The sequence below is a fragment of the Sceloporus undulatus genome, chromosome 1, assembly GCF_019175285.1.
Source record: "Sceloporus undulatus isolate JIND9_A2432 ecotype Alabama chromosome 1, SceUnd_v1.1, whole genome shotgun sequence".
NCBI classification, from domain to species: Eukaryota; Metazoa; Chordata; class Lepidosauria; order Squamata; family Phrynosomatidae; genus Sceloporus; species Sceloporus undulatus.
Genome location: NC_056522.1, coordinates 165,709,126 through 165,732,220, shown reverse-complemented (window position 1 = coordinate 165,732,220; position 23,095 = coordinate 165,709,126). Strand labels below are relative to the sequence as shown.

The 23,095-nt window shown below is 39.8% G+C and overlaps 1 protein-coding gene across 2 annotated transcripts in view; it reads left to right on the top strand.

The window, feature by feature from the left end:
• RAMP1 (receptor activity modifying protein 1) overlaps window positions 1-23,095 on the top strand; it is a 62,205-nt gene that overhangs the window by 16,721 nt on the left and 22,389 nt on the right. For both annotated transcript variants that reach the window (XM_042466967.1, XM_042466977.1), the window contains exon 2: window positions 8,197-8,335. In XM_042466967.1, coding sequence (XP_042322901.1) covers window positions 8,197-8,335 — 139 coding nt within the window. The remainder of the gene's footprint in view (window positions 1-8,196; window positions 8,336-23,095) is intronic.

Genomic DNA, 23,095 nt, shown 5'->3' with positions numbered 1-23,095 from the left:
CGTGCATCTCGGTTGGACCTGAGAGAGTGGCTTCTCATGCATGCATGCCTCCTATGCAGCTAGGGAAATGCACATTACACCCGTTGCTTCCACATCAGTGTTATTTCTTGCAGAATCAAGAGACTGGAGTTTTAAAACTATGCTTCAGAATTTGGTGGTGAGCTAAGCACTTGAATGCAGCATACATTCATACTGGCAGAAAGGATTTAAATTTCAGCATCATTCGGTGACATAGCACTAATCTTTGGATTTTAAACTTCATTTTTAAAAAATTCAGCTACTGAATAATTTCATTTAAGGTTTGCTCTTCCCACAATAGTATGCAAAAAAAAAAAAAAATCAGATCAGAAAAGGAGCACAAAGATATCTACGACCCTACAATACCTTTTGGCTCCTTAAATCTGTAATCTTCCTAGGACCCTTGAATATGGAATAATCCGTTAGCAAAAAAAATGCTCAGAAGTTATTATTTCTAATTACACACACTCTTTCCACTAATAGTAGTAAAATTATCTTAGAGAATGCAGATAGGATCTTGTTGTTATTCATATTTGTTGTTTGTTTGTTTGTCTGTTTATATCCTGCCTTTTCCCCAGTCTGGGACTCAAAGCGGCTTACAATCGTTAAAGGAGATATAACTGAAATAAACCAAACACAAAAGTTAAAAATGTCATTAAACTATCTATACAATTAAAACCTGGGGGGGGGGAGAGCTGGGGAATACAGTTGGACCTCTGTATCCGAGGTGTATCCATTCTGGACCATCACCCCTGTGTAAACCAAAATCTGTCCATGTTCAAGTCCTGTTTTTTAATGGTGGCATGGCACACGTGCACCCGCTAGCACAGCCACTTGCATGCACCACCATTAAGAAAAACAGGGGCTTGCTGTCTGTGAATGGTTAATTCCATGGATGGCAAGTCTACCAATACAGAGGGTGGACAGTATAACAATTAAAACTGATGAATAAACAAAACCCAGATAGGCAGCTCAGCACAATTTTGCAAGGCCCAGTCTCTTAAGCAGTCAGTCTTCAAAGATTTGCCAGTTTTGTGTTTTTTAAGGGTCTTAAACCACTTGTGGAAAGATAGCAAGGGGGCCCCTTTCTAACATCTCTTGGGAAGGAATTTCAGAGGCTGGGTGCAGCCACTGAGAGGGCCGTGTACAATGTTCCCACCAGGTGCACTTGTGGGGTGCTGGGACAGCAAGAAGGCTCTCCACAAAGCATATTTTAAGAAGGACACAAACCTGGGAATATGCAAGTAACTTCAAAACAAAAAGAACTGGACAGTCGCAATACTTCCAGAAACTTTTTTCTTTCTTTCTGGATGAACCCTTAATTTTGATTTCACCTGCATATAATTCTTTCTTGAACTATCCCAGGTTTATTTCACTCCTCCTCCCACCCTTGTGTTTTTAATCTTCCCCTCCCACATTCACATCTGGACTCATGCAACATTGCAGAAATTGATTTTCACAGTTTCCACTGGGCCTTCTTTGAACATTATCACATGAGGCTCCATTACAGCAACGGTCACAGTGCGGGTTGTTGTTTTTTGCAAACGGGAAGTTTCCAGGATCACAACATGATGTTTTTCATTCTCTCAGAATTGCACAATACCAGCATTTGATTGATGCCAGATCAGTGAAGCATCTCTATGCAAAGGCGTTGCTTACTCCCACTTGCTGTTTGTTGTTGTACTCACTCATACATGCATTTTTTGTTGTTTTAAAAAAATATTTTATTAGATACCAATGTTACAGACGTAACACTCAAGGAAATAGAACATGTAATTCCACATACACATGGAACCAGGTTACATTTTCAATTTACCCTTATGAGATTCCGAATTTATTTATTAATAAAAAGATTATAAATATATTGGTAGGGTAGCCATTTATTTGATGAAACCGTGCCATGACTTCTGCTGCACTGGAAGTTAAGTGATGGAGTGGAGAGTTGGGGATAGAGGAAGAGAAAGCAAATAAATAATGCTCATTTAAAGCATATGGATACATTAATATCAAGACTACTGTGTTGAGTTCCTTTTGCACCTGATTTACTTGTGGGAAAACAGTGCTATTGGGAGCTATTCACAGGGTTTGCCCAGGAATGAAAAGGTGCAGCAGAGTAACAGGTTGCAAACAGACTAGCTACAGATACGTCATGACATTGTGCGATAATGTTCAGCCATAGATACAACTATCATGGTACAATCCCACATTTTTACCTTGGTGTGATAATGTCCATTATTAATATTTAACTAGTTAAGCATTGGAATCATGTTGTCTTAGTACTGACACGTGTGCTTCCCTTGGCTATTCCTTTTACTGTTCCTGGCAGGGTTCAATGACAAAATTTGTTAATGCTTAATCTTTTGCTACTGGTCTGTCTGATAATTCCAGCAGATGCTCCAGTATATAGAACTCTTGGTGGTCCAACTTTGCCAGATTGTTTCAGGGTTGGATTGTTTCTCCAACCCACCTAGTCTTGGGGAAGAATCAAGTCTCTCCCACCCACTTCAAAGCTACCGCACACATATTTATACAGGGAAATATGAAATGTCGAGAAACTGAAATGGACAGATCTTTCCATCTGTACTGATGACTTGAGTGACTAAACTAAACTTATGGGAGTCCTTCGACCTGAGACTGGGACCAAGGTGTGAACTAGTTCAGCCTGGGAAACAGTTCAGGAGCTGTGAGGAGGAAGAGGAACCCTTTCCACAATTTGTCACTGAGATCATTTTTATCCTTTGCTCTCCACAGGAGTATGCCTTCAGATCCCTTGCCAAGAAGCAGGAATCCCTACAGAAATACAATACTGTACAATACAAATGCAGGTTGCCAGAGTGAAAACTGGAGGTGGCTCCTTTACGTTTAATAGTTGCATAAAAGAGTGTGTCGCTTATTATCTGGTTGCATGATAAGCAACTCCTTCTGAAATTCCCTCTTCTACACAACCAATAAAAGTACAGGAGCCCTCTTTAGTTTTCAATTTGGCAACCCTAAAAACTGGGTTTTTATGGGAAGTGTTCATGCAGGGAAGTGTGGGACAGATGCTGGAACTGAGTGTTTTGAAAGCCACTGTGTGATAAAGGATTGGTGAGGCTTGGAATGACCAACCATCTGTCACTTTGCAAAGCATTTAGTTGCCAATATTTTGTGTACTGCTAAGAGGAAACAAGATGGAAAAGGCAAAGCTCTTTTACTTATCTTGCTGAAAGTAATAACCAGGACAGGGACAAGGAGTTCAGATAAAGAGGTAAATGTTTCTTTTTAAAATGCTGATTACTGCTTTTATTTTTGTTCTCCAAGTTTGAGCCATTTGAGACTAACTTTTCCAGCTTAGTTGATGTTATGCTGATTTTAATTGGGCCCATGGTAATCTGATATTTAACATGTATTTGCATGTTTATGGAAAACGGAAAGATTTAGAGAAAATGTAATGCTTTCCTAGTTCATGAATTTGTCAACATTCTGCATACTTACAGGTAGCCAATGTGCTATGGGAACAGATACCCCTGTGGTACCATGTGTGAATGTGAACGTGGTGACTAGTACTTTGTTTGAATTGAATAGCATTGTGCTATGTGTAAAAGAGAAAAGGAGAAAATGCCACCCTTTTGGGGTGCATGACCATTTTCTGACTTGCCACACAAATGGATGCTGGTTGCATCAACCCCAGCCAGCCCAGCTGCTGGCTTCAGGCGCAACTTGAGGTGCTGATAGCCAGACAACCTTTTGACACAGTACTGTGCGGGTTAGTCAAGCTCCTTCATCAAAGGTTGGACACCATTAACTACTGTAGATCTAGGATCCATAATCCAGTACAAGAACAGGTGAGCTTCTCTAGGTGTTAGATTTCATCACAAGTATTTCATGCAGCCCTCCCACTGCTGACAGAGAGAGAAATCTGGGAGGACTAATATGTCAGCAGCCTGAAGCTGTGAATACTTTTAACCTTGGCATTGCCTTTCCACTGAAAGAGGAGGGAGGGCTTGCAGCTCTGGAAGGAATCAAAATAGATAAAAACAGGCTACAACCTGTGAACCACATTGATTTGTTTGTAAAGTTTCTATAAAAGCCATCCTTTTTTGTTTGTTAAAACATTTTGCTTTGTTCTTATGTTACTCAAAAAAGTCAGGGGACTTGGGGTCCCGACCAACTGTGTCAGTGTCTCCTGTAATGTTTGGGGACTTGCTTAGCTCAAGGAGGCTTGTGAGAGGCTGGATAATTTTAAAACATTTTTTGTATTATAAATGAACAACTATGTACAAGACATATCACAAGAATAAAGCAAAATAAAAGAATTCATCTCACAACTTCAAATTATGTTGTGGGTCTCCTTCTTGGGTTCTGTTCAATGTAAGTGATCATTTTAATGTCCAGTCTAAATCTAGTCCAGAATGTCCAACCAAAGGTTCAGATGAGATCGAGGTTGTCTTCTCTTGTTTCTTGGTTTACAAAGTCAATGAGTGAGAACCATTTGACTATGAAAGGTCCAGATTTTGGTCATCCTGCGTAACGTGCTATTTTTATTTTTATAATTGTAAGCCCTAATCGATCCATAGAGAGAGGTGGGAAATACAAATAAACTATTATTATTAGTAGTAGTAGTATTAGTATTATTAGTATTATTCTGTCAGGCAGCTTTTCAAGTAACCATAGGTCCCATACCTTTTCCCACCACATATCTAAAGCTACTTCCCCTGTTTTCCAACATCTGGCAATTTCTACACAGGCTGCTGTAATGAAGAAATCTATGAGGTTTTTATGTTTCAAATTTGAGTTTGCGTCTATATATATTGATAACAAAATCATTTCTGGACATAATTTTACTTCTTGATTGGTAATCAGTGAAATTTGTTCAAGTATCAAGCCCTGATACTCCACTGCTTGGTATGGATAGGTTGGTTTAGGGGGCAGAAATCACCTCTCTTGTGTTAGAATGGAGAGCCCATTTAGGATTGCACTCTGATCTGCACAAATACTATCTGATCAGAGTCCAGGAAGTATGGATTTTTATCAGTTTATATCTGAATTCATGATATAACTCGGCTGGTCCCACCAGAGTTTAGGAAAGCTTTTGGGGGGCTATAACTCCCAGTTATCCAAAGTGTAACTTTCCCGAGCTCCAATGCTTACTAATAAGGGGCTTTACATATTTATAAAAGAGCTGAAGTGTATCCGACATTAGATAGGTTGGCACAAGTTCCCAGAGCTATTGATCAACTAAACTTACGTCAGTTGGCTTATTTTTCTTCCAGGTTGTCTGTATAGGGTATCAGTGAGAATTGCTTTCAAGTATTTATATACCAGTCCAAGCTTTTAGATACTCCAGCTTTTGTTGTTTATAAGCTGATTATAAGCAGATGTTGATTATAACCAATATTTTAGTATTAGTACTCTGGTTGGATGTGGAAAGAAAGGCCTGTTACAGACTGCCAGAATAAAGCTGCTTCGGGTCTCTTTGGAGATATGCTATTTAAATGATGCATGGGTCCTAAGAGTCCGGAGGTCACACCAAAGCCACACTCCATTCCTAAGCACTGGAGTGCAGCTTTGGTGCAGCTTCCGGATCCTTAGGATGCATGCATAATTTAAATACCATACCTCCAAAGAGACCCGAAGCAGCTTTATTTTGGCTGTCTGTAACAGGCCAAAGATTCATCACTGCTTTAAGCATGTTGAAGTAGGTGAATGAGGGCCAGGGAAGAGTATACTGAAAGTCAGTTGGTGTCTTCTTCTAGACTGCTTACCAGCCTAGATAGGCTGTTGATCTATTTTGGTTGAGGCCCTATCAAATGTCTTCATGGACTTCACAGGCTTTTTTTATACCCAGGATGTCCCTGGAGGAAGCGCACCTCTTGCCAGCATTCTGTGCCCAGGTCAAGAGTTTTATTAATGAGCAGTGTGTATATGTGGCACTCTGCCCTCGGGTATCAGGCACACATCCTGTAATTTACAAGTCTGAGCAGGATAGCTAAGGAGTATTTTTGTGTCACTTTGTCTTCTATGGGGACAGTGTTACTTCTAAAAAACAAAATCTGACATGAGGAAGGGGCATGCTAGAAGCCAAACCAGTGCTGCAGTTCTGATATGGCTGGGCTGAGTGGAGGAGGAGAAGTGATACTAGCTATTTGTTTTTCAAAGATCAGCCAGGCAAAAACCAAAAGCATAAATAAATAACGGGACAACCTTCCCGACAGTCCAGTACAGCACTTTGTCAGTACAGTACATCTGAAGAACTGGACTGAAACCCACAAAATGCTAAAATACAAATCAACCTTAAATGTGCCTCTAGACTCCCCCTTCCTACCGCTTTTGCTTTTAATATTGAAACAGACTAAACATAGCTATCTCCTTGAAATCAGTATAGCTGAGCATGTTTGTGCTGTCGCTGTTCTCTCGGTTGTGGCTAGGGTATATTCTATGAAATATGCTTAGGGACTGTTTAACAACGTATGAATTTTGACACTGTAAGTAAACTGTATTGATCAGTCAGCTACTGTTCCAGCTGCCTCAGGGGTCATTGCAGGACAGGCTGTTACTGAATAAATTCGAGGTAGAGCAGAGCCTCCAGCAGCACATAGTAGTGGGCATGTATGTGGGTAGGTGAGCCCATGCTATACCTCAGTGATTGTTTGCAGCAGAACAGCAACACTGCCAGAGGTGCACAAAAGTACCCTTATTTCCATCTACGATCCATATTTTATTTCCAATTGTGAAAATAAATACAATTTCATACATGAAAAGTACAATTTACTTTCATGCAAAAGGAGTGTTCTAGTTGGAAGATCAGCATGCCATTTTTAAAGGAATGTTTGTCTTTTATCTTCTGTGGGAGCAGAGTTGCCAGAAAGAAAACTGAATGGACTTCTGTACATTTAATGGTTGTGTAGGAGAGAAAATTTCAGCAGGTGTTGCTTGTTACCTGTTGCATGGTAATCATCAGCTACAACAGGGGTGGGGATAGTTGGCTATTTTCTGTTTCCCAAGTCCTCATGTTTTTAACACACTTTTCAAACACAGTCCCAATTAATCCTCAGCTACTCCACTTTTTCAGTTGCTTTAAAAATGTCCCAATTTCTTTCTCCTCAAACCACTTTCCCCATTTGACATCAGCTTACTCCAGTTGTTGTGGAATGAGGGGCTGTACAGATGCGCGATGGGATGCCGCTCCTTTCTGCCTTGGATCAGTGTTGCCACAGTGGCACCAATCTGCTCCCTGTAGGGAGCAAAAAGAAACCGCTCTAAGTAGCTTCCTGGAAGGGGTGTAATAAGCGCTTCCGCACAGCATCATTACACCCCTTCCGCGCTGCCCCATTTGGGCGCTGCACACGATGTGCGTCATTAAGGCATGTGTCATGTGGGCAGGCGCATGCCAAGATGGCACCTGGATGGCACAGTGAGGACACAAAGTGCCGATCTATACAGCTCCTGAGTTCAAAGTGTAAAAGAAGCTTGTATTCAATTAACCCAGCAGGGAGGAAAGTAGATAAAGAGCAGAATCTTGACCTTCCCAATGGGCCCAGGAACAAGCAAACTGTTGCAGTGTGTTTTTCATCTTTGTAATGCTGGAGGGTGTGTTTATGCCAAATAAAATTTCAAGGTACCATAAAACCTTATGTTGTTCTTGATATAACAGACACAACCATGCCCTGCCTATTTCTTATATTTTAATTTGCAGTGTTGTTTTGTAGAAATATATGTCTGTATTTCTAAGATTCCCCACCCCCATACCTTTTGTATAAGTTAGTGCGAATTTGAGCAAAGTAGTAGATACTTTAGCCCAAGAATAGGTCCTGTTTTCAAATTTTATACTGTACCCTGTGGTTTTTTTAAGGCAATGTCTACATACATCAGTAAATAAAAACCTTTCATACCTCAGTCTAGGTTAGCATATAGAAATTGTATAAATATCCTTAAAACTGGGAATATGTGATATATACCTATGGCACCTGGCTACAAAGTTCAGGGATTGATAGTGCTGCCCCTAAAGGCATGTTTCTGCCTACTGATGGCTCCAGTCCAGTAGCAAGGAAAGCCCCTTGCAAGCTATTGGGGGGAACCTGTCATCTGTACTGTATTGGTCATTTTTAAAATATGTTAAAATGTATTAAAGGTACCACTGTCTTATCCTTCATCTTTGCTTTTGCTGTTATTTCCCCTCCCCTGCTCCCCCATTTTCAGCCCATCACATCATTGTGGTCACTGCGTGCCATGAAACCGCCTATGGGCAACTTATCCAGGAATTCTGCCTCACCAAGTTTAAATCTGACATGGAAACGCTCAGGAAGACACTGTGGTGTGATTGGGATAAGACTCTGGGGTGAGTGTCAAATGGTCAAAATTGTTTTATTCAATGGAATGGGAAGGGAAGGTATGTGCAAATTTATAAGACAAAGTATGCTTCAGAAGGTCTGGAGTACAATCCAGAGCATGTCTGCACCCATGTTAGGACCCTCCACAATTCCATTTTGGCTAGATGCCCTTCCCTGGCATTACAGCTTGGGCAAGCAGCTTTGCTTTAATGGAAACGACATTTTTAAAAAAGACAGCAACAAAATCAAGTGTGTTTCTCATTATTTCTCGTTTTATTTTTTTTATTATTTTACAGGAAACAATTGATGCTTGGATCCAACAGTGAAAACACAAAAGTATAACATATATACAAATACACATTTATAAAAATTAAACACATATTTTTGGAGGAGGTGAGTGACTCCACCTAGTGAGTCCCAGAATGGCAAAATTGTCCTCTGGACCCAAAATAGTTGGCCACCTCTGCTGATAAAAGTCTGTACATTGTTTTGCTCTGGATGGTATATACGGAAACAACACTGTGGACGGAGCACAGACATGGGCATGACACAAAACTTGAACGTCTATAGCAGTGATGGCGACCCTTTTGGAGGCCGAGTGCCCAAATTGCAACCCAAAACCCACTTATTCATTGCAAAGTGCCATGTCCCTCTGGCTTTCTAGTAACAGACTCTGGCAAAGTCGGTGCTTGGGCGATGGCACATGTGCCCACAGAGAGGACTCTGAGTGCCACCTCTGGCACGCGTGCCATAGGTTCGCCATCACTGGTCTATAGGAACTTTCACCCAATACAGATCTCCTACCTAGTTCTCCTTAATTTATCATAGCTTGGAAGAGTAAAATAATAAAAAACTACTTTTAGTTTATGAGTGTGATGGTGTAATGATTTAATCTGGTCCAGTCATGTGCTTGCCAAGGAATTTTGACATTTCCCCCACTCACCCACCCAAATAGATAAATTTCATGGAAAATGTACACAAATGCTTTAGGTCTAGATGCCATAAGTAGTCAGTCAGACTCCATACTTTTTTATTGTTTAATTTTTACTTATTTCACTTATAAAATATACAACTTTAATACAGTTTGTTACTTCTGCCAATTCTCTACTTTTGTTACCTTACATATGTTTTGTTTCACATTTCTAAATTATTTTACTCTTCTTACGTTGACTTATCTCCAAAGAGTGTTTATTTTTCCCCATTTCTTTTTTTATTGTTGATTTGGTTTCCCATTGATGAGTATTGTCAGTTTCTCTGTTGACGCTAGCTCATTTAGTATGCTTAATACTTAATTGAGAAATAGTTACTTTTTCTAGAACCAATTTTAGTAGAAGTAGGCTCATAGAAGATTTTGTATGTGTGTGTACTGACTCTGAATCAGCTGTATTCCAACCATGTTTCAGCTGTAAGTTCTGTTAAGTGTAGTCTGAATACCTGAAAAATAGTATCTTAGTTTTCGTATATCAAAAATACATGGGAGATCAGATTTTACATCATTTCCACCAATAAGAGCAAGTATTTAAAGCTGATCTTTGAAACATTTGTTGAGAGACTGAGTTTTGACAAAGTAGGGTTTCTTCAGGAGTCACAACTATGGCAGATTTTTCTAAGTTGTAAATTCCATGCCTGTACTTTCTGGTTATTTTTAGGTTCATAATTATGCCTGGCACGCATCCTTTGGGCAGATGAGCCTTGTTTAAGAACTAGTGCAGACACCTCACTGACAGTTCTCCATGCAACAGTAATAAATCATGTCCGCCTTGACTTGCCTATACTCGCCTTATTCAAGGCAAACAGCTGCCTTAGTATTACTGTGCACACCCAATGTTCTGCGGGGCACCTAATGTTCAACTTTCCCTTGGAAGCATTTCACCTGCATCATGGGTTCCTTGCATTTACTCCACCAAATATGCAGTGTAAGAAAGGGAGACACATCTCTCCAAACATGCAGTGAATGTGCACTAGGCCCCCATAGTGAGCTGGCTCAGTTGCTCAGAATGTGGCACCATGGCCATAGGTTAACATGTCTGCTCAGAAGTAATTCCGGGTCATACTTCCAAGTATGTGGATATACGATTGCACCCTATAACATTGTTAAAATGTCTTCAGGCTTTTAATATGTTTTAACTTTGCTGGCTTTAGACTTTTTCTTTATTTGAGTTGGTAAGGAGGGCATAACTTCCAGGCAAAGATGTAATATGACAAGATAGAAAATGTACTGGTGAATGCTTTTTAAAGTGATACTCATTTCATGCTCATCTCCCTGAACATACTGTAGCAAGGCAATTGGATAATGTCAGCACTTAACTGCATGTGTGTTATTTGTCCTGGCAAATGGATCCTTCTCTATCAGTCACTGTTCTTTGACAGTAACAAGAGGTAAAATCTAATCATGGCTGGTTACAATTCGCAGAACGTCAGGGAAAGCATAGTTTTGTATTTACCTGTCATTTCTTTTTGCTATGGCATTCAAGTTTTGTACATGCACTGAGATAAATTTACTTCAGTGGCGTCTTCTAATAATAAGTGAAGTAAAATATATTGTTTCCCAGTTAAAGGTTAACAAAGCACTGGGAATAGATGTTATCTTCTGAATTTTTAAAATCTAACATTAGCTGGTGGGCTTCCCAATTAGCTGTTATACTTACCTTTATAGATTTAACAGAGAAAATTCACAGTGATTATCTCCATATATAAGAAACTAATCTTGCAAATTATTGTCCAATTAGTCTGTTAAGTGTTATCAGCAAACTGTATGTTGTTCTTCTCCTAGCTCCCACAGAACTGAAGCTAAAAACCCCTGGCATACACCCCATGACAATCCTAAAGTTATATGCTAAATAACTATTGTGTAAAATATCCCCAGTTGTAGCAGAAGCAGCTACCAGGCTTTGAGATCTCCTCTCTGCTTAGGCCCCAGACACCATATCAACCCAAATGACAGCAGTTTATGGGAACCCCGCTCAAAATAATGGAATTCTGAAGAAACCTGGCAAAGATTTGGAATATGGGATCTGATTGCAACATGCTTATGTAACTGGGCCAACTTCCAAACAGGCTAGCTTCCCCCAGTAATGGAATAGTATGTGTCTTATCCTAGAGAAACATGGACGTGTGTGATGGTCTTTCAGATATGAACAGTCCAACAAATAGCTCTTCTTGGAAGCTGAGTTATAAATCACCACTTGTCTGTTCTGTGCTGGCTTTCCTGGCCCAGCTTGCAGACCTGCAGGATCATGAGAAACTGCTCTTATGGGATGAGGAGGGCATCCGAAAATCTCTTCAGCATCTGAGGAAAGTTTTCAGATTAATTCTAGCTCTACCAGCATCAGGAGAAATGGAGCAGAAGGCATTGTCCTTGGTTTTTCACTTCGACATGCTGACCTGTTTTTTTTTTAAATAGCAGAAACTTCTTTTCAAATGCAAGTGAAACAGAGATGGCATCTTGCACTGTGCTTGTGTCTCAGGTGTCTTATCTTGTATAAATGGCACTAGAGTGTGAAATACATGGTGATAATACATGGGGTAGCCCTGGTGGCGCAGTAGGAGCCCTGGTGGCACAGTGGTTAAATGCCTATACTGCAGCCACTCACTCAAAACCATAAGGTTGCAAGTTCAATACCAGCAAAAGGGCTCAAGTTCGACTCAGGCTTGCATCCTTCAGAGGTCGCTAAAATGAGTACCCAGATTGTTGGGGGAAATTGGCTTATAGTTGTAAACCGCTTAGACACTGAGTTCACTATGAAGCGGTACATAAATGAAGCTGTTTATAATGCTTTCCCAGATTCAGGGCCAAACCCTGACATGTGGGAACTCCATTTAGTAGTGCCAACAGGTTCCCATGGCCCAGAACGCCTGTCTAAATGTTAGCTCCCAGGAGAGCTTGATTTACAGAAAAAGTTGACCATTCAACAGTAACTGTGACTATTTCAATTCCTTTGCATCAGAGGAGGCACTTTTAAATTCTTTGGGCAACAACTGGGTTGTTGTGGATCCATTTGAGCCACACAGTGGATCCTGAGTCACATAGCAGTAGACCCTGCTATTACTTCTGTCACTGTCGCACTGCTGCCAGTGATGAATATTTATGTGGAAAACTATCATAATCACTCACATGAAGGGCTCTGTCCAAGCATTTCCTCCTTCTAAGATCTTAGTTCCCCCACTCACCACCATAATTAATCCTTTTTTAAAAATGTAAAAGCATAATAGGAGACAAAAAAAGTTCTCTCAGCAGTCAAGAGGGCATGAAAAATCCACATCCATCGGCCCTTTGTCAGTTTCCAAGATACAGGTAATTCAAAAAGAACATTATTTTTGTTGTGTGCCTTCAAGTCGTTTGCGATTTATGCACATCTTTAAATATGAAAGAGCTTTTCAGCACCAAATTTATCTGCATAATTAATTTTACACAAAATAAGGCAACTATGGGACAGCTCCCAAACATATGTGTTGAATGTGCATTCGCGATATTTCATTTCCAACAATTGGCTGATTTAGATAACCCATTCTTATAAAGACATTGTGGTGACCAATATACCCGAAACATCAATTTCTGCTGTATAAAATGTAATCAAAGATCTGTACTCCTACTTGTTATAAATGTTAAAACAGTTGGCCATTAATTAGCCAGGACTCATTCCATTTCTCTTGGCCATTCCTATTATAAATCTTGCACATTGTATTTATTTACTGATAACAGAAATCTATAGATAGATAGGCAGATGGATGGATTGATAGATATTTTAATGATATCATTCTTTTTTAAAAAAGTGAACTTCTCTTTGGCTAACAATCTTTTTTGTCATAACAATAGATGGCAAGGACCACATGAACTATTGCGATTGTGTCATGCACTTCAACCCATATCCTTCCAACTCATATGCAGCTGTTCCAACTAGACAAGGATAAAAATACTCTCAGTGTGCCTACACAGAGTGTGCATCATCACATATCTTTTGAGCATGGTAATTCAGCAGAGAACTGTGGGTCTCTTGTGGTAGTGGTTTCTTTCTTCTCTGTAACAATGAGGAAATAAATAAGGTCATCCATGACACATGGTGGAAGCAATGAAGAACAACATGTATTTCTGGTGGGAATGTATGAACTGGAGGTTTCCCTCTCTTCCAAGAAACCTAAAATAACATATTTTGAGTAAAAGGAACCCTCTCACACTATGATAAGATCACTATTTTCTGGGGGAAAACACAAATATCAGCAGTAGAGAAGTGTTTGTTTCACATTCCCTTTTCTTTTCTTTCTTTCTAAAACATTTCTGCTCAGGGCAGATTAGATCACAGAGAACTAAGTTGCTTCAAGACATTGCTTTTCCTTACTTAGAGTTTGGGAATCTACTCTACCCAGTGATACCCTAGCTTTTGTACAAAGAAAAAAGAATTTGATTTTACTCCCCTGCTTGATATAGTTAAAGGTTGTTGGTTGTAACAGTTAGAGAATATCTTGCTGGCTGGTATAATCTCCCATTAAAAACTACCTGGCCTCCTTCTTCTTGTGGGAAATCCCTATTAAATATGTTGGTTCAGAAAATCTGTCTAAGGCGATCTCATGAAAAAATAATAATTGAGGCAACCTCAGTACAGTTAGCAGCAAGTCTGACTAAAAGCTTCTGTAAATCACATAGCTCAAGGACATAAATTCTTGAAAATTTTATGTTGCAATAATTGGTCCAGTGTTTTCTTTCAAGTCGAAAAAGAATGAGCTACCTGTCCTTTTTCCTGGATTTGTCCCCCCAAACATTCACATGAAGAATAATGTCTTATGTATGTACATCATATGTCATAGATCATAAAATCATAGTGTTGGAAGAGACCGCACGGGCCATCCAGTCCAACCCCCTGCCATGCAGGAAATCCAAATATAGAATCATAGATCATAGAATCATAGTATGTATATCAGTGTGAGGCTACAGCCCTGAACACTTACATCAGGGATGCAGAACAATTTGAGTGCTTCCAGAGAGGTGTTTCCTAGTGTTAGCACAACAAACGAAAAGGACATAAGTCAAAAAGAAAAAGGAAACAATTGAAACCAGAGTCGGGAGATGCATGCACAGACACACACACACAAATATTTAAAATATATAATAAATCTATTAAATAATCAGTTGTTCATATTAAAAAAATATACAGCCCTTTTTTCTAATGTGAACAATTGATTAGTTAATAGATTTATTTATCTTTTAATTATTTGGTTTGTGTGTGTGTGTGTGTGTGTGTGTGTGTGTGTGTGTGCATGTATTAAACCAATATTTAAAAGATATAATAAATCTATTTATCTATTCTGACTCTTTTTGTTTGGTTTCTGTTGGATCCTAGTGTTCCTTATTCATTGCCTTTCCACTGTGTATTATGTACACAGTTGCTATTGACTTTTCACACTGCAGATTGTGTTTGTGTGCACACACATTTGGTGTAAGAGGCAGCCAGGTTTGCTTGCTGGATTACGACTTTGGGATGTTTGTTGTTGTTGTGTGCCTTCCACATCCGTTTCCGACTTATAACAACCTAAGGTGACCCTATTATGGGGTTGTCATGTGAAGTTTCTTCAGAGGGAGCTTGCCATTGCCATCCTCTGAGGCTGAGAGAGTGTGACTTGCCCAAGGTCCCCCAGTGGGTTTTCATGAAGCTGGATGCAAACCCTGGTCTCTAGAATCCTAGTCCAACACTCAAATCACTACACCATGCTGACTCCTTTACAACTGTGGGATACTAGAGTTCAAATTCCTGCTCAGTCAGGGAAACCTTGGGCAAGTCACACTCTCTCAGCCTCAGAGGAAGGCAATGGCAATCACCCACCCCAAAGCAAATCTTGTAAAAAAAGCAACAACAAACATTTGCTAGTTTCTGGCTCCATTAATGCGCATGATATGCATAGGCAGATGGAGAAGGGATAATTCTAAAGATACGATTTTTAAAAAATTAAAACATGACACACACATTTTAAGAGGCCAGAAGCTGCGCCAAAGCTGCGCTCCAGTCCTTAGGACTGGAGCATGGCTTTGGCGCGACCTCCGGCTTCTTAAGACACAAGCAGCATTTAAACAGCATACCTCCAAAGTGACCTGAAGCAGCTTTATTTTGGCCTGTCTGTTCAGGCCCTTACCTACCTCTAATTTGCAAATGGCTGATGTTGCCATTTATCCATGCGATAGCATCTGCAAATGTCCTTTATAATACCTGCGCATTCATTCGGTGGCAGCATAACCTATTTAAACTAGCCTGTTCATTATGCTGTTTGTTTTTGTGGTAGCATGACAGCTGTGTTTAAAAGGCTGCTGAGCTGAGTAATTATTCCACCCGGGCTATTTAGATCCCACTTTAAATGAATCAATGTGATTAATATGGAAACATAATTGCAGTGGTTTCTGGGAGGCTATTTGAGGAGAAACCAAATACTTAACATAACTGCAGCTTAGAAGGTGGTCAGGCAGTAAAGACTGTGAGCCATGCTCTCCCATTACGCAAAGCCTCCTTCCCCTTTAGGCCTGGACACCAATGGACAATTAGGCTGCCCGTAATCCAGAAATCCCTTGTAGTATGGTTATTATACCCAGAGGAGTATGTTCTGTGTGTTTGGAGAGAGAAAGAGATAGACACACAGAGAGAATAGAACCTGAACATACTCATTTGAAACTGGCTGACTCAAAATGACTAACAGAGAAATCCCGAACATCTCCGTTTTAAAGAAAATCCCATTTTATTAAATGAGGCTTACTTCCAGATAAGCGGCCATGCTGGCTGGGGGATTCTGAGAACCTAGTCAAAAGTAATTTTTCTAACCTCTGGTTGGATTGCAGTTCCAGGCAGGCACCTTTTAAAAAACAGTACTATAAAGCTGTCACTGCCTGTTATGAATGCATTTGTTCTTTCTGCCTCATCGTGACTTCTAGTTGAACTGGATCCACTAGGAAAACTTGCCACAGGTTTTTGTGCAGCTGCAAAGAAATTGTACCCATTTTCATACATATTAGAATCATAGAGTTGTAGAGTTGGAAGAGACCACAAGGGCCATCCAGTCCAACCCGCTGCTCTTACTCTTATTAGATGCATCTTTTTTCAAAGTATACTTTTCCACCTTTTTTGAAAGCAGTTTTTGTATGTATTTCTAGCTCAAAAAGATGGATCAGAAAGTCAGACAAGTTCAAATGCCAAAGGACAATTCTGTCCTGATTTGCATATTGATTTGGGAAGTGTGTATTTTGTAAATACCTTACTTACAACCTCTTAGTAAGTACTTTGTTCTTCTTGTTGTTATGTGACTCGGAGGTATGGTAACCCTGTTAGAAGATGTTCTTGGCAAGATTTTTCCAGATTAGGTTTTTGATTGCCCTCCTCTAAAAGAGAGTGACTTACCCATGGTCTCCCAGTAGGTTTCCATGGCTGAATAGAGATCTAAGAGGTTGTAAGTAGGGTATTTACTTCCCTGGACCTCAGTACCTCCAAGTCAACTTGAAGGCACATAATAACAAGAAGAAGAAAATACCTACCTTTTGGCGGCCTATTTTTGGTGTGTTTTTGGCACCAAAAACGGCAACCTGCCAGCGCCTGTTTTTCCTCCAAAGGGAAGCCTCAGCCGCCAAACTGCACAGCTTCTCTGCAGAGGAAAAAGACCCCGCAAAAAGGGGTTCTTTTAAAGCTAAAGGGGCGGTGTAACAAGCACTTGTTATGTAAGCGCCATGTGGCAACGCGTGTACATCACATGGCACTTACATAACAATGGCAGCACCCGTGTACACAGGGTGCCGCCATTTTTACACTGCCATTACATTCTAGGGTTACGGATCATGTGGTTGCCACGCAGTCCCTAACCCTAGAATCGGCCCAGGTACGCCGCTTATTGGTGGTATGTACCGGGCCATGGTCAATCATGGACTCCTGAGTCCTGACTACCTGTCCTGTTTGTCACCACTTCTTTATGCCCCACTGTGAGTAATACTATAGAATAGTGAGGTTTATTTTTTTTAACAAACTCTTACCAGAAGATTATAGTCATCCTAAGCATTTTAAAAACAATCAGTCAAAAATCAGACGTTTGAACACATGTTGTAGAACCATCTTGGAGGCAAATTCAATTATAGTCATTTTCTAGCTCTCGGAACTTTCCCCCACTTATATCAAGGGCAGCAGGAGTTTACTTGCTATCTTGGTAAAGAATGGTTTCTTGCCCCGAGTAAGGTCTCACATGATGGGCTAACTGGAAAGTGAAGAGTAAGATCTAGAATGAAGGTATATGTCCTGTTGCTAAGAATTGATGTCTTTAGCTAAGCTGAGAGCATGTTTATGCCAGTGCCATGATGCTAAATATGGAAATCACAGTGCGGTTTCTAAAGAAAAGATGGACTTTGAATCATTCCTGCCAAATACTTGCTGCTCTGGGTTGGATACTGGATATATAGGGAAAACAAGTAATATCATGGCTTAGTTATGTTTATAAATAGTTTCTCCCAGTAGGCTTTTACTTTAAGTTTTCATGTAGACATGAAAGCAACTTGCATATTGTGCATTCCCATTGAGAGTTAAATGTTCCAATCTCAAGCAATCATGATCTTGATGATGAAGATACAATTTTTATTTTATTTTGCTTTTGGCTAGAGCTGCTTAGGCTGCCTTGGCAGTCTGGGCTGGGATCGAAATGAACACTTTACCAATAGTTGGGAGATAATGTTTTTAGCTCATCTAAGCACTGGCTTCGAGGTACAGCTATTAAGCAATGCTTGGCTGTCTCATAAAGTCATAACCGGAACCTAGTGGCCAGGAGGTTTTCCATACCCTCCGATATTTCACAGATGCAAATGCAGACTTGTGTGTCCAAGCAACATCAGAGTGCAGTCAAGATGGAAAGTTAATGAGGAAGAACAGACAAGCTACAAGAAGCTGCAGTGATTTGCTCTGGTCTAACTACAGTGAAGGGCAAGTCTCCAACTCCTCCATCTCTCCCTTCTGTTGAGTTAATTAAGTGTATACTACTTTTGTACTTTGAACTCGGGTTATGGGCCCGAACAGACAGGCCAAAATAAAGCTGCTTCGAGTCACTTTGGAGGTATGCTGTTTAAATAATGCATGCGTCCTAAGAGGCTGGAAGCCACACTAAATCCATGCTCCAGTCCAAAGGACTGGAATACAGCTTTGGTGCAGCTTCTGGGCTCTTAAGATGTGTGTGTCATTTAAACAGCATACCTCCAAAGTGACCTGAAGCAGCTTTATTTTGGCCTGTCTGTTCAGGCCTTAAGTCAATTAAATTAAGATGAGGACGAAGGGAGAAAGTAAGAGGAGGAGAAAGAAGCTGGGGCATATTGAAAGCAGATAAATAGGTGGGAGGACAGAAGATTACTCAGGAATGTTCCTGCTTAATCAGGACAGTTGGAGGGTATGAGTTCCCATTGATCCACTGTATCTGCTTTACCTGAGATCAGCATTGGATTTAGGCATAGGGACGCAACATTTCCTCAATTAATCAGATAGATCAGTCAATTTAAAATCTTAGATAAACTAAAATGGAGTCCCAGTTAATTAAAAGGTCTTTTTAAAGTGTTCAGTTATGTTCATCAAGAACTTCTAAAACATAAGAATGGCAGGCACAATCTTAAAAATGCCCCAATTATGCTAGGAAAAGTCGAGGAAAGTAGAACGAGAGGAAGACCACAAACTAGATGGATGGACTCAAGCAGGGAGGTCACAAGTATGAATTTACAGGACCTACTGTAAGTATAGCAGTGAAGGCGAGGGGGGCTTGGAGAGATCTCATCCACAGGGTCCCAATTGGTAGTAGTTAACAAGAAACAAAATTCCTTTCATACATACACACAGAAAAAAAGCCTCTTGTGACGAGGTGGGGGTGCTACTTACCCAGAGCTTGAAGGGTGAGTCAACACATAGGAAGCTGCATCGATTCAATGAGTATTCTCTAGTCGGGAGTAACAATAGGGTCAGGAGTAATAATAGGCCACTGAGTAACATGTAACATAGAGCCCGAACAGACAGGCCAAAATAAAGCTTCGGGTCATTTTTGAGATATGCTATTTAAACGATGCATGCGTCCTAAGAGGCCGGAAGCTGCGCCAAAGCCAAGCTCCAGTCCTAAGGAAATTACACTTCAGAAATAATGCAGCAAGTGAGTATAAAAGTGTTTTTATTGGTGTAATCAGTAACCATGCACTAGTTACTTTTTAAACTTGTTTAAATTTTAAATAATTAAAATTTGGGGTGGGCATTTTGACATTTTTTTTTTTAAAAAGAAAAAAGTAATGGGCTATGCAGCAGTACCTTATTAACATTGTAATGACCAATGCAAGTATTACTGTCCCAGCCCCATCCCGGATTCGCCCCTTTTCACTTGCTGCCCCTCACTCCTGGAACCTTCTTCCCCCACAAGCAAGAGCCATCACTTCTTTAACCAGCTTCAAAACGGAGCTGAAGACCATCCTGTTCAGAGAAGCCTTCTCAGGCATTGCATAATTGTCGCTTACTATTTGATGTTCTTTTGTTGTCTGTTTTATTGAATCATTTCCTGTATTGCTATGTATTTTATATGTATTATCCTACTAGAGAGGCCCCTTCCCCACCACCACTCCCTTCTCCTTTTGTGTCGTGTCTTTTTAGATTGTAAGCCTGAGGGCAGGGAACCGTCCAATTAATAAGATTGTATGTACAGCGCTGTGTACATTTACAGCGCTTTATAAATAAAGGTTAATAATAATAATAATAATAATGATAATGAATTATTTTTCCACTACCATAATAAGTTCTGGAAGTAATGACATTTTAAAGTTACCTTCTCAAGCCCGGTGCCCTCCAGTTTCACATGAAAAACAAAACTAGTTAAAAACATACCTTAAGCTATATAATAGTTCAGTAATAATCTAAAATATTACTTTAAAAATGTAACTCCAATATACAAATCACTTCTTTTTAAAAAGCTTTCCTGGTTTGCCATTTTCTCTGCCTTCTCATCCTCAGCTGTTATCACATTTTATTATTTTAATTAAAATACTTATATAAAATCTTACATAACCTTGAAGCACAATAAAAACCAAATCCATGATGATGACAGCATGCTCACAATAGCTATTGTCTAAACTTCTCAGGCACATTTGATCATGAAAGAAGCTTAATGAAAAAGAAAAAAATTAACATCATAATTAGATTAAATTAAGGTTGGCAAAGCTTTGACATTCTGGTAAATACCTATATTTTACTGTACTCTGGAATGAAAAAAGATATATGCATTTATACTACGTGAAATATCTTTTGAACTCAAATTATGCAAAGAAGGCAAATTCTTGTAAAAAGGTGGATGGGGAACAAAAAGGGAACAATATGGCCTCGACCAACGCATTATGAACAAAATTGTTTTGTCCTTCAGTTGTCCCATGATTCACGAACATGCAGTAATAAAAATGGCTCATTATCAGACATGATGGAAAGGACTGGATTGAATAGATAAGAAGATTTTGTCCAAATCAAGGACAAGACAACATAACTTAAAGGTATGACACAAGGGGGACAGAGAAGGCTGCATAAGGGAGGCTCTTCTGTAATAACTAAGCTTTGCTGAGGATTCAAAGTTCTTGCAATGATCTCTTTGCCATCGCCTTCCCCAGCCAGTAAGGAGCCGGGGATGTCTGGGTCAGAAGTGGCCAGGCCAGTGAGAACCAGGGCAGATTCAAAATACGATTCAAATTCACCGGTTTCCCACTTGGGCTGAATTGATTTATTTTAAATAAATTGATTCAGCCCAACAAAACACCCCATTTTACCAGTGTCTTTTTGACATGGGTTAAATGGGCAATAAAAGGGCAAAAATCATGCCCCCCCCCCTTTCTGACTCAATTTCTGAAGTTGGATTCAGTGGGAACCATGCCTGTTTAACCCGGATCACAATCCCGATTTAAATGTAGTGGGAACAAGGCCAAAAAGTACATTCTGCTTTGATGGCTGTCACAGACAGGGGAAAAAGCCCTTTCTCTAGTTCGCTGTCCTGTTCAATGTCACTCAAAGTAGCATGACTCATCCCCTGGTTGGCTGCATGAAAATGAGGAAAAACAAATGCCTTCCCTTTAAAAAAAACAAAAAACAAAACCAACAATGTACAGCTTTATTGGAACAGTTATATTCAGTGGGCTATGCTCATAACCAAGTGTGTGTTTAAAAGATTTGCCAAAATCCACAGATACTTGTTCTTCAAAAGGGATGCCAAAGAGGATACCATCCTTCTTTCTACCAGGAAACAAGTTTGGCCTTGTCCTATTATAAAAATGCAGTACCCAAAGGTTACTATTGCCTAACTAGGTATGGATTGTATACTATCTGAGATTAAGGCCAGCATGTAGTGTGCATGTTTTGGCACACTGTCCAAGTGGTTTTGTGCTCAGGGCTCTGGAGAGGTCAGTGGAAACCACTGCATGCCTTGCAGACGTGAGCTTTTAAAATGCAATTAGCATATATGAATAAGTCAATATAAGGTATGCAAAAGAATTTGGGTACTGAGGAATGGAACATACCTTTTCCTAACTCAGATCCACTTTGGTGAAAAGTGAAAGCAGTACACCCTTATATCCCAAACCAAAATGTATTTAAGGCCAACTGACCTCCATGGTATTTTACATGCCAGTAAGTAAAGAAATACAATAAGTATGTTTGCCAAGTCATCTTGAGTTCAATGGGACTTACTTCCTAACAAGTGTTTTTTAGGATTGCAGCCTCATCCATGTATTTCAGAACTGGAAGACAACACAGTGGGTATGCTAAATATGAACTCTGTTTTTCTATGTCTGTTTTAAAATTTTGTTCAAAAACAAAGTAATTTTGTTGGAAGTATTTTTATTTTATTTTATTGGAATTAACTTGAGTTTAACAGAGTATGCTGATAAAAGAGAGGGGCGGGGGAAGGAAAAATCTTAGTAGAAATTATTCCGTGGGAACTGTTCTTTATGTGCCCATCTAAGGTGTCTATCTGGGAGCGTTCCATGCTAGTGAAACTTACCAAGCCAAAGGAGCTGAATATTGTATTTATGAAGCCATCACTCACTCAGCTGTCATTCCACTCTGGGAACTTTCACTGCTACGTATTTAAAAATCTAGCAGGGTCTAAAATCAGCAAATACTGAGTTGTAGAAAAAGGGTTTTCAAATATTATTCCTTAAGAGTCCTTTTCCACAGTAGCATGACGACAAACCAGCCTTTAAAAGAAAATAGGTAAATAATCCATTCTAACTTTAAACAGAAATTTCTGAGTAATGCAGCAAAGATGACGCTTTAAAATCTCTGATTTGGGGGAGATGACACACTTGACATACCAATACACAATTTAAGTAAACTGTAGTCTATGGGTCACAGATTATGAGGCCCATAGAATAGTTTTTAAGAACCCAGTACATTTTTAGTTTTACATTACTGATAAAATAAAGTAAATGGGGAAAACAAACTAATCAAAGCACAATGAATGGCCACATTGTCACCCTGCATTCTTGCATCTACAGGTGTAAACATTAATTCTATTGTCATTGCTATTTCTGTTAGAATAACATCTTTAAAAACAACAACAACGAATGCTATGGGGCCACTTAAAACCGATATAATTTAGGGTCCAACCATGTCTTAACCTGGTCCTTCTTGCTCTCCTCTCCTCTCCATCTTGTGCTCCTCACCTGCTCCATCTGGGCCTTGTCCATTCATCCACATCCTGTCCTTCCCTTGGCCATTTTATTAAAACAGATTTTCCAACTTCACAAATTGCCCATCAGGCACTTC